We start from the raw sequence: 12,860 nt of genomic DNA on the forward strand, positions 1-12,860 counted from the left end.
AAAAGAAAGAACTGTTTTGAGAAGATACAGAATCACTAAGACACTGCTTTCAGACACTACGATGGGGAGGAGGGGAATGTATAGTGGATTAATTATAGCGAGGTTTTTCAACCTGTAAATATATTCAGCTATATGTCATTTTTTACTCTGCAATAGGCTTTCCAGTTTAAGTCAGTGATGTTTAAATGGTACCAGTTTCAGTCATTAGAGCACATCTGCCCAACGTTTCTTAAGATTCTTCCACTAATTCTGGAAGAAGGAACAGATGGGGTAGTGGAAAGTCCTTTTCCAATAATTTCATGATGATGTCTTTGTACAAGTACGTACTTGGATCTGGAATACCACATAAACATGAAGCCCATTCTGCAGCCTCCTTCCAAAATTTATTCCCGTTGAAACTGCCTGTTTCTCTTCTGGACACAGAGACTCTCTTGACCCCACTGTTATGAAAGAGCTTGTTGCGTCTCCTTCTAAATTAAAAATCCTTCCTAGAATGTGCTCATAGATGTCAATTGTTGACTGTGGTAGTTCATTCAAATACAGGCCTATTTAAGGAGTTTAAAAATCGGCTTCTCTGGAACCCTGTGGCTTTTACAGCACATTAGACCTAAATTAAGCAGCAGGGAACCTTCTCTCCCTTTCTTTCCAACTTTCTTTCCAACTTTCTTTCCAACTGTCCTTTCCAGGCCAGGTGGCATGATATTGTCTTTAGAATTATTTATATATCTCCCTCATTATTTTATCATGTATTATAATGTGGCAGATTTCTGTCCTCTAGCACTATGCAGGTTGTCAGAGTAATCCTGGATAGAGCAGGCAGGGATTTTTGGTAATCAGAAAAATACAGTATGATTTTTGGTTTCAGGTATTCGGGTTTGCTGTCATGAAGTAGGGGATGCATTCTCATATACTCTTTTTCGAGAATAAATGGAAGCAATTCCTTACATAGGAAATGAGATATATTTTTTTTGCTTGTCATCTCAGCAAAATACCATATTTTTAGCCAAGCCGAAGTGATGATGGATACCAACTAATAAAGCTAAAACTGTTGTCTGGTAGAAGTTTTACTACATTTTAAGTCAAAAAGTTATGCCATGTCTTCCTCAATCAGTCATGAGCACCTCTGAGCGTCAGTGCACGTCTTTAAAAATATTTTACCAGCCATAATGTATAGGGACTTCACTCTCATAAGAGCAGTGTGGAGGATTTTGGGGTGGGCTAAAAGCCTGGGGTAGGACAATGGCGGGTCTCAGGGATACTGTGTAATATCCTCTGTCCGGAGAGCAAGCTCGAGGTGTTGTTTGGTGTAGAATAAATCAGAAAAAAAGGTTATTTTCCTGTATTCTGGTTGCACCTCTGAGAAGAGGAAGCCCTCTATAGATATAGCCTGGGTTGCAGCTGGATGACAGCTTTTACAACCTGCTTAACAGTACCTGAGCAGAAAGGTGTTCATTGCTGGTGGGGCTTGGAAGGAGAAGCTGAGCAGGCAGCTGTGTGGCCAGGCGGGCCACTGACTCTTCCTGAAACTGCTTCTTGAAAACAAAACTTGTAAAAATCCTGCAACTCACTGATACCAACTACCTGTATAGGTTGTAGTATGAATTACAGGAACGAGCAAATCTCTCTGTCGCTGGTATTCAGTAACAACCTGATGATCTGAGGGCACATTACTGTGCTCTCAGAATGCCTGTGCAGTGAGAGGTCTTCCTCAGGGGTCACTGACAGTGGCTAGCACTGCTCCTCCTAATTTGTGATTTCCCTGACGACCAGGTGGGGGCTGGCACGTGGCTCCTCCGTAGCTGGAGGTAGCTCTGGGCAATTGCTGCAGGAGAACTGCAAGTGCGTAGGGACTTTCAGCTCATCCAGAGAAGATGTACTTAATTTTTACATGCATCCGGGATTACGTAACTGCTTAGTGCCAATGTTGAGATCCCAGTTTTGGATATAAATGCCTAAAAAGGCGCCTCATTATTCTTACGATTCTTCCATTGCTGGTGTGAGTGGGATCTCATAGGCAGCGGAGCCAAACTACAACAGGTTTGGCTATAACCATGGTTGAATTTCATAACTTTTACTTTGAAATGGTGTACTTAACTTCTCATTATTATACAAATTTGTATTATATCTCTTTGTTTATCAGCAAGGCATAGTAAATGATTGCAATTTAAACTTCAGGTACTAGTAACCTGAAATCTGATTCCCTTGTTCTCATTCCCTTCTGAATTCATCAGCGGTCCAGTAATTGCTGTGAAAGCAGGATAAAGCACTCCATGCAAATTCAAGCACACCTCTTAAAAATACTGTAACACAACTGTGAGGCATGACCACCTCATGACCACCTCAGTACGCATCAGTGGTTAGAAATCTCTCATAAATCGTAGCCAGAGATCTGCTGTGCAGTGCCATCAGAACTAAACATATTATGCAGATTTCCAACTGGTTTACGATTTTTAGTTACTGATTTCACTTATCCCAAATTAATTCAGAGCACTAATAGCTAGAAAAAAATCTTGTATTCTGTCAAATGCGTTGATATGAAGTAACTGCCATAGGTAAACGTGACACTTCATAACATTTTACGTGGATGTTTTGAGTGTTCTTTGTAATTTTTATTTTTAAAAAGATAACTGCAAAATCATCCTCTGTGTGTATGTTTGTACATATGTACGTGTTTGTGAGGGAAATCTTCATGCTGTTTATCTTTTGTTTTGCAGACAAAACCTGTTGCATTTGCAGTTCGGACAAATGTTGGGTACAGTGCAGCTCACGATGACGATGTTCCAGTCCCAGGGATGGCCATCTCATTTGAGGCTAAAGATTTTCTTCATGTTAAAGAAGTAAGTAAAACTAGAGGAGTAAGTGAATCTCTCTTTAAGGGTCTATTTGAGTAAAAGTGCTACTGTTTCTTAATGTTAAGATAACACTTCACGTTGTTAAAGCAGTATGCAAATGTTATATAAATAAGGTAACTCTACATAAGGAATTGAATGTTCTTTGAAATACTGTTCTCATAAAAGCAACGGCACAGAATCACAGAATCACAGAATCAATCAGGTTGGAAGAGACCTCTGGGATCATTGAGTCCAACCATTGCCCTGACACCACCCTGTCAACTAGACCATGGCACTAAGTGCCATGTCCAGTCTTTTCTTAAACACATCCAGAGATGGTGATTCCACCACCTCCCTGGGCAGCCCGTTCCAATGTCTAATAACCCTTTCTGAAAAGAAATTCTTCCTAATGTCCAACCTTAACCTCCCCTGGCGAAGCTTGAGGCTGTGTCCTCTTGTCCTATCGCTAGTTGCCTGGGAGAAGAGGCCGACTCCCACTCCGCTACAACCTCCCTCCAGGTAGTTGTAGACTGCAATAAGGTCACCTCTGAGCCTCCTCTTCTCCAGGCTAAACAACCCCAGCTCCCTCAGCCGTTCCTCGTAGGTCATACTCTCCAGACCCTTCACCAGCTTGGTCGCCCTCCTCTGGACTCGCTCCAACACCTCAACATCTTTCTTGAAGTGCGGGGCCCAGAACTGGACACAGTATTCAAGATGCGGCCTCACCAGTGCTGAGTACAGAGGGACGATCACTTCCCTAGACCGGCTGGCTACACTATTCCTAATAGAGGCCAGGATGCCATTGGCCTTCTTGGCCACCTGGGCACACTGCTGGCTCATGTTTAGCTGGCTGTCCATCAGCACCCCCAAGTCTCTTTCCACTGGGCCGCTTTCTAACCACGCTTCCCCCAGCCTGTAGCGCCTGCACAAATTCCTTACAATCAAATTAATAAAGTTTGGTAAGCAAGTGCTTTTCTTCTCTAGTAATTATCACTCACTTGGAGCTTTAAAAATCTCCATCTGCATATTCAACGATATCATATCTGTGGGTTTTACCACTCTAGCACTCTGAGATTTCATTGCGATTCAAGAGCTGAGGGTTGATTCTGTTTTATTTGTGTGATTTAACCTCAGAAAAACCCCAAATCCTCAGGTCTCCTTTTTTTCACTGAAGTTTCTTCCCTGGCACAGGCAATATTTTGTTGTTAACAGTTACATACTGATGTGGTAACTTTCAAGATGCACATGACAACAGTCAAAAAAGGTGCTTTGCGTTTCACAGAATCACAGAATGTTAGGGATTGGAAGGGACCTCGAAAGATCATCTAGTCCAATCCCCCTGCCGGAGCAGGATTACCTAGACCATATCACACAGGAACGCGTCCAGGCGGGTTTTGAACGTCTCCAGAGAAGGAGACTCCACAACCTCTCTGGGCAGCCTGTTCCAGTGTTCGGTCACCCTCACTGTAAAGTTTTTCCTCATATTTATGTGGAACCTCCTGTGTTCCAGCTTGCACCCATTGCCCCTTGTCCTGTCAAGGGATGTCCCTGAGAAGAGCCTGGCTCCATCCTCATGACACTTGCCCTTTACATATTTATAAACATGTCTCCTCTTCTCTAAGCTAAAGAGACCCAGCTCCCTCAGCCTCTCCTCATAAGGGAGACGTTCCACTCCCTTAATTATCTTCATGGCTCTGCGCTGGACTCTCTCTCATAGTTCCCTGTCCTTCTTGAACTGAGGGGCCCACAACTGGAGACAATATTCCAGATGCGGCCTCACCAGGGCAGAGTAGAAGGGGAGGAGAACCTCTCTTGACCTACTAACCACACCCCTTCTAATACACCCCAGGATGCCATTGGCCTTCTTGGCCACAAGGGCACATTGCTGGCTCATGGTCATCCTGCTGTCCACTAGGACCCCCAGGTCCCTTTCCCCTACGCTGCTCTCCAACAGGTCTGTCCCCAACTTGTACTGGTACATGGGGTTGTTCTTGCCCAGATGCAGGACTCTACACCTGCCCTTGTTATATTTCATTAAATTTCTCCCCGCCCAACTCTCCAGCCTGTCCAGGTCTCTCTGAATGGCTGCGCAGCCTTCTGGTGTGTCAGCCACTCCTCCCAGTTTTGTGTCATCAGCGAACTTGCTGACAGTGCACTCTATTCCCTCATCCAAGTCATTAATGAATATAGTGAATAGAACTGGTCCCAGTACCGACCCTTGAGGGACTCCGCTAGACACAGGCCTCCAACTGGACTCTGTTTGCTGCATTGGTTTTCTTTTCCTGTAGTTTGGCTTTGAAAATTTTCAAGTGTTACAGTCTTGTTCTTTCTCTGCTCCTTGCAAGACAATCTAAAGCAAATAACTTGGTAACTTTCCCATACAAGCCTTCCTAAGCACCCTTCTGCTCCCTTCTGAATGATTCCCTCATTTTACGAGATTTCCCAGCTTCTGGTCATATTCCATTGTGTTTTGTCAAAAAAAAACCGTCCATCTGGAAATGGAAATTTATAGCAGAAGAACTAGAAAGTTAGCTTAAGGATGAGAGCAACTTACCCATACATTTGAAATTATATCTTTGCCCCATTTTAGATTATCAAAAAATCCCTCAGTAGTTATGATTGATGATGCACAATGATTCTGCTAGTGCAGGTGCTTTGCAGAAGCGAGAAACATTCCTAACACACAGGTAGAAATGCAGATGAACAGAGACTAAGGAAACACAAGAAATGGACTTTTAGTGCCTTCGTACTAATGACTAACGATCATCATTTTCCATATCTATTAAACACAGAAAAAGGGAATAATTTGGATTCAAACTGTATATAGTGAAGAAAATACGTTTTCTGTATGATGATAGTGCGAAAGAATTGCTCTGCTCTGTCTTGTGACAAAAGTAGGGATGTGCAGGCACAGAGTCCTGGGAAAAGAAAACTGTCAGCATTCTCAGGTGAGTCTGGAAGCACTGGAAAATACGGCTCAGTTGGGTTACATTAAATGATTTTGTATAATCATCTATTCCATCTGCGTTTCAAACAAGCTGGTAATCTCAGACTTCACGTCAAGTCTTTCCCCTGTTTCTATATGAGCCAGAAACACAGTGCTAGCAGATTTTCTGTTATAATTTATGCTTTTTTCCTCACAGCACAACTTAGACTCAGATGTAAATACGTATGGCAGATAACGAGGAAGAAAAAGTTTCCTGAACTTTTCTGGATCTCCAGAAATGCCTTGAAAGGAAGCTTAGCTCAGCTGAGTTGTTATATTGTCTGTGGCTGCATGTAGCACTGAGGAATGGAAAAATAGATTAAAATGTTCTTGCAGCTTGAGGTGTAAGAACATTTACACAATGCCTGTGTAATAGAACAGGCACTCTGCACTAATTGCCATTAAAAATACCTGGTTTTCTCTCTAAGCAATTAAGGAAAGTTGACTGTCTGACGGTGCTAGGCCAGAGCTGGGTTGTGGAAGGGACCCTGTGCCAGGGCCAGGTGAACCTCTGGGATGGAGAGGTGGGAAGGGACCTCAAGGAGCCAGACCTGGACTTGCTGGTCCTGCGTTTGACAGTGGCTGTTGTATCTGGGCGGGTCAAACCTCTTCAGGACGGTGCCTTGAGCAGCGGCCCTTCCCTGCAGAGCTATATCCTCCCCCTCCATCTTCTGTGGCCATGCCCTGCTCACGCACCAGGACAATATCCCACCACATATTGCTCCTTCCATAATTTTGGTCCTCCCTATAGTTAATGCTGGGAAAACTGAAATGTCCAAAATTTAATTATTTGTGCAGATGAAAAGTAAAAAAACCTCATTTGACTGAAAAGTGCAGTGTTGCTTTTATATTTTATACCTACTGGTTGCTAGAAATAAAGAAATCTAAGTTAATCTCTGATAACTTTTGCCTGCATAGTAATGCCGTATTGGGTCAATGCTGTCCTCCTCTTGTCTGTAAGGAGTGTTCTCCAATTTGTACTGCTGGGATGGCTCAAACAAGAAAAACCTCAGTTCAAAATGTACATGGGCAATGGTGAAAAGTACTGCAGTGATTAGCTGTGAGAGAAATTTATTTTCATTACTAGGTTACATTAATTAAAACTCAGTACATATAAAGATGAAGAATTCCTTCCTGCATGAAGAAACATGCAGTGCATCATAGTCACTCCTGAATCTTTTGGGGCTTTAATGCATGGCCATAATTATTCTTTGCATTTATTTCATATTTGTGTTTCCCTTGGCACTCCAGGCACAGGCAAATTACAAAGAATCACTCACCCAGCCAGCACCTTGAGAGCTAGACACCTGGCTACCAAGATTTCCGCTATTGCTTTTTAAAATTAGAAAGTATTATGTGTGGTTTTATGTACTTATAAAACCATCTTATCCTCCAAAATTCATATTTGACAGTAGTTATTCCCATGGAACTCCTAGCGTATTGCATGTGGGCCATATATAACAGTGACCTATTCTCATCCAAAAATGGTGAATAAATAATGAAGGAAAAAGCAAATATATCTGCTCTACAGACCTCCGCAAAACAAACAAACACACACCCCCCCCCCGTGTGTATGAATAAATATTATTAAATTAGAGTAGTCACTATCTCATATTTCATATGGCTGAAATTCAGTTAATTGGACTGTCTTGTGCATTTGTAGGATTTTAAGGTTTTTTAGTTATCCAAAGGTATCCATTCCTTGTGGATCTGTCACAGTATGTGTAAGATGCAGACCACATGGGCTCTATGCAGTAGAGCATATATAAGCAGAGGAATGTAGTCATATTTCAGGAGATTTTAGTGAGTTCAGAGAAGCGGGGGAGTTTGAGAAGTAGTATTTTTTATTTTAAATAGACAACTGAATGTAATAGAATAAGAAAAATATATTATTACAGAGCTGTAAAAATTGTTGCAGTGGGTAGGAGCAGATCAGAAAAAATCTCTGATGTCCACTAAGGAGAAACATCAAAGGAGAACTAAAGCAGCTCTCATGAATGAGGAGAAAAGACTGTGATGCAGAAAAAAATAAAGATGGTGAAATGGGTGGAAATAACAGCCAGGGAGAATCCATGACATCTATGAAGAAAGTTTTCTGCTTAAGTACTGTAGCATTTTAATAATTTACAAGGTATAATTATTTTAATGTATTTCTGAATATTACCACAATTCTTCATTGCCATAATAACATAGTACAGTGATTAACTGCAGGGAAGAATTATATTAAATGGCTTAGCTGCAAATTAAAAATAATAACAAAATGTTCCCAAATACAGTAATTTCTTAGTACGTGACTTTTTTTTTTTTTTAATCTGTAGAAATTTAATAATGACTGGTGGATAGGACGGTTGGTAAAAGAAGGCTGTGAAATAGGATTCATACCAAGCCCAGTCAAACTAGAAAACATGAGGCTGCAGCATGAACAAAAGGCAAAACAAGGAAAATTCTACTCCAGGTAATAACAACAAACCATTAAAAATAGTAGTATTGACTGTAACACAACTTGGAAATTAATACTGTATATGTTCTAGTTCTGTTTAATTATTGTAATTGGCAGCTACAAACATTTTGAATCAATGAAGGAAGTAATATTTATTTGTGTAATTAATGTCATTGCCGTTTGAGGGAGAAAGTAGATATTTAGATTAGTGGTCTGTGATGGCCTATAATGGCTATTATTCCATTCTATTTTCATAAAATATTTGCAAATATACATTGCAGTTAGTACATTTACTGTGTGCAAGCACAATTTTTGACTTAAAAATCAATCATCTCCCTAAATTCTTTAGCATTTGTTACTTGTTTTCATGATCTTGCAATTTGTAAACAGTTTTAAAGCTGATTTTAGAAATTACAGAAAATAATAACATTAATTTATTTGTAAGCTGAAGACAGTGCCTGTTAGTTAGCTCTTAGGGAAAAAATGATTGGGTTTGTCAAATTCATTGCCTATAAATACAACTTTTAAGAATACTGCATTTACAGTGGAAGTTTCATGTCAAGTCATTTGTTGTCTCTGGCTGCAGCCATCATTGCATAAAAATAAAAATTGAGTCTCTAAATGTATCGAACAATACTGCAAGATGATAATAATGTCATCTTTACTATAGAATTCTTAATAAAGTAGTTTTCCAGTAAACATTAACACATGTGGAAGCAAATGCCACTTGCTTCCCTTTGGGTACACAGGAAACAAATATTTCCACTATGTCTGAGCAGGATGGAGCTGGAATTGAGAAAACAGCTGGGAAACATTTGGGAAGCCAGAAAAGCTTTCCTACTTCAGTAGGAAGGGCAGCAGGGTTTGAAGAGCATGTCTACGCTGGGAGAAGACCAGGATGCTGCAGTGCTCAGCTGTGTTCGCACGCTGTGAAATGCATTTCCTATATGTGTGTTGCCCACAGCAGGAGGACTTCAGGTTCCTTATTCCTCTCGTGATGCTTCTGATACAGCCAAATCTGACCCAGTGATTCGATGCCTTTCCAAATTGTGAAGGCTTCCGTTCTCCAGAACTTCTCACTGGACATAACACTGTCCTATGCCACAAATGTATTTATTACTGCTTATTAATATTTTAAGATGGAGAAAGTGGAAGCTACTACTATCACATGAATTATTTGAAGAGTGAAATAGCCTTTCTTAGATTCTTTTCAGTGCTTTTCTCATTACGGTAACTGAAATAAAATGACTAAAAATATTGTTTCACAACTTGGATGGGTTTTCAGAAAGCAGAACCTGACAAAACACTAGACTGCTTTATCTTCATTTGAGGGACTTTTTTTCTTAAGTGCTGCCTTGTATTGAGACAGCAAAAGAATTTGTACTTTAATTAAATTGAAAAGATATTAGGCAAACACACTATCAGTTTAATTAGGAAGCTATCAATAGATCTTCTGTTAAAGGAAACAGATATGCTCACTCACTGACTTAAGAGTTAATCTTAGTAATGAATAGTAATATTAACAATTATATATCAGGAGCCATATTAATAATTGGATCGCATTAAGATCATGAGGTAGTGAGAGCATACGCAGCAGAATGAAGTTGCACAGCAGAACAGGGAGCCTGATTGATGTTTGCAATTCCTCAGTCCTCAAAATGTACACACATTTTCTGTGAGATGTATATTTTATACCACTGTCAGAAATACTGTTTGTCTCTCAGCTAGCAGCTCATTTAGAAGGCAGGTAATAAATAAACTAGAATAAATACTGAGAAAGTTATGAAATGTCAAACTTTTTACAACAAATTTGTTGCTTTACTCCAGTAAATCAGGAGGAAACTCTTCATCCAGTTTGGGTGACATCGTTCCTAGTTCCAGAAAATCGACGCCTCCGTCATCTGGTGAGTAGGTCATGAACCCTTCAGTTTATGGACTCATGCACCTAATCTGTTAAAATTTGTATACATTTAGTCCTATTTTCCTCATTCCATGTAATTCATAGGTATAAGGTTGGGTGGTTGCGTTGCCCTGTGAGGCTGGTTTGAGTCAATGCCAGCAAGTTCAGGCAATGCTAGGGCTGTTAAAAATCCACAAAATTCCCTCTTTGCTTTTACCGCGGTGTTTTACAGAAAAGACATAATAAAAGGATGAGACTGCATTGCAAGTAGGATAGTTAGAGGTTTGGTCTGGTCTGAGCACTCCTGCTGAACAAGAAATACTTTCTGGTCCTGGAGAAAAAGCAGCAATAAGAATAAAAATTCCCAAGAGGTTTCTGCAGTAGCATTAAGAATGGCATTATTTTATGATAATAGGAACTTTTAGTTTCCCAGTTCCGATAATGAGGATATGCTTCACATAATTCTAGCATACTGGATATTTTTTGCCTTTTGTGTACAAATTTTTCACAAATACTGACAACAGACAGATTTAACTTTAATTAGGTTGGATTCAAGAGGTATGAAGCAGATACATGGCGAGTTGGTGGAGGAAACTGGTATTAACTCCTTGAAAAGAGCATAGCAGAAGATTACCAAAAAAAAAATTCTACTAAATTCAGCTGCTGTGTTGCTGGATGTTTTGTCTTCTCCCGAGACAGAAAATGTACATTTTGAATACCCCAAATCAGAAAATATTAATGAATGTTGCTAGTGCCTTGTCTAGTGAGGAAAAGATGTGTATTTTCCAATCATACCAGTTTATATGGAGCTTGGTCTGCAGAGCAGACATCTTAAAGCGATCCTGAAGATTTTAAAGTATTTACATGGACATTAAGAGAGAGAGACAGAGGAATTCAATCAAGTTATGGTAATAGCTTCATTTGATTAAATTAATTGAAAAATACATCTTTCTTTGAAATGATGAGTTTGTTTGTAACAACCAACTTTTATTACAGTTGCAGTTTGTTTATCAAAATTCCACTTAAGTTCCCTACCTCCCTTTTTTTTGAAAATATATTTTTAGTTCACTAATATGTATCCATCACAAGTCTGTAGAACATACCTAAATCTTTTATTTTACAATGGCTTTAAACTGTCATATATTTACTGTTAAGGCCTGCTTTTTCAATAACTGCATTTTTGCAGTAGAAAGTTTCCATGGACCTATGTTGTAATTTTATAGTTAGAGGATCTGAAATGCTATAATATTTTTTGTATCCTAAAAACACTTGGACAGCAGAACATAGGAAATTTTCAGAATGTTGCACAGAAGTTAAAGGTAAGAGAATGGCCAGCATACTTTGGTTACCAAGTGACTGATCGCTAGCGATCCTGTAATTTTCATTGCATTGAGTCATTTCTTCAGAGAGTAGTTTTCACAAACCTGCTTTTCTGGAGAAAGAAGAAAATCTGGTTAAATTTATTTAGTTACATTGAAGATTTGGAGAATATTTATGAATAGTGCACATTAGCTTACTCTGTGATCTTAAGATTTTGGGTCTCCAGTATTTTTTTTGCTTCTCTTAAGACATCCCAAGAAGGGTGAAAGAGGCATAGTTTGTGACTAACACAAGAACTCAAGAACTCAAGTGACTGAAGTACAGTTCAGTTATTGTTCCCAGGCCTCCTCTTTTTGAAAGTATAGTAAATGACAAATACATAAATTATTTAATGAGTTGAAGAGATTGTAACTGAATAATTAACTACATTTTTTGACTTTGAGTCGAGGATTTTTTTTTCAATATAAACTACTGCCACAGAAACAAAAAAACCCCCACAAGATGAAGAACCAGTGAAAAGCAAATGAAAAGGAGGCTCGTAGCCATTTAAATAATCAATATTACATTGATATAGTAATCAATCCATACAGTCCTCATGGGCCACCAAAGAGGATGGGATAATGATGAAAATGACTTTGGAAAAAAAGCAATGAACTAAAGATAATTAACAGTAAAAGAAGTAGCACAGAAGATATTACATAGTGTGAAGACTGAGAATTAAAAAGGGAGACATTGATATCTAGCTGATCAAATGCTGCGTTTCTGTTTTACAGGAAAATCCTAACAACCCTGATTTTTCTTTACTGATGATTTTAGTTGAACATAGAACCAAAGGAGTTTTAATATGCCTTATTATGAATGATTTAAAGCATTTGTGCTGGCCTGTGTTCAAGAAAATGATAATGTGTTCTTTTTATACTTATGAGGAGGATGAAGGAACAGTGTTGCTAGAAGAAAATGTTACATGCTTTCTGTGGCTGTTTTTAGGAGCAGGAGTATAGAAACAGGGTGTGGATCTACTCACAGGCTTTCCTGGCAAAGGCAAGCTCAAAGGCACAGTCCTGTAACTCCAGGATTGTCAGGCATCATGGCATTAGATCTGTGGGTGATTCAAATGGGAAAATATACCTTACTCAAACAGAAGAGATCACTGTTCCAAGTGTCTCTTAAATCAGCAGCTGCACGTAGGCTTGACAGAAATATTTATTTGTTGAATAATTTAATAGCAAATGCTGCTGTATTAGTTGATACCCCACTCATCAAGCAGCTGAAAGCAGGTCACTCAGGTGGTTTCAAAATAGTTTCCAGGGATTAATTACGGGTTTGGAGAAACTCAGTGCAAACGATACTGCTTACAGATCTATTTAGAGTTAGATTCAGTTC

At 39.4% G+C, this 12,860-nt stretch overlaps 1 protein-coding gene across 3 annotated transcripts in view; it reads left to right on the plus strand.

The window, feature by feature from the left end:
• Positions 1–12,860, plus strand: part of CACNB2 (calcium voltage-gated channel auxiliary subunit beta 2) — a 278,037-nt gene that overhangs the window by 229,087 nt on the left and 36,090 nt on the right. For all 3 annotated transcript variants that reach the window (XM_068404461.1, XM_068404463.1, XM_068404464.1), the window contains exons 4-6: positions 2,715–2,837; positions 8,136–8,272; positions 10,085–10,161. In XM_068404461.1, coding sequence (XP_068260562.1) covers positions 2,715–2,837; positions 8,136–8,272; positions 10,085–10,161 — 337 coding nt within the window. The remainder of the gene's footprint in view (positions 1–2,714; positions 2,838–8,135; positions 8,273–10,084; positions 10,162–12,860) is intronic.

Source organism: Nyctibius grandis, chromosome 7 (assembly GCF_013368605.1).
Source record: "Nyctibius grandis isolate bNycGra1 chromosome 7, bNycGra1.pri, whole genome shotgun sequence".
In the NCBI taxonomy this organism is placed as follows: Eukaryota; Metazoa; Chordata; class Aves; order Nyctibiiformes; family Nyctibiidae; genus Nyctibius; species Nyctibius grandis.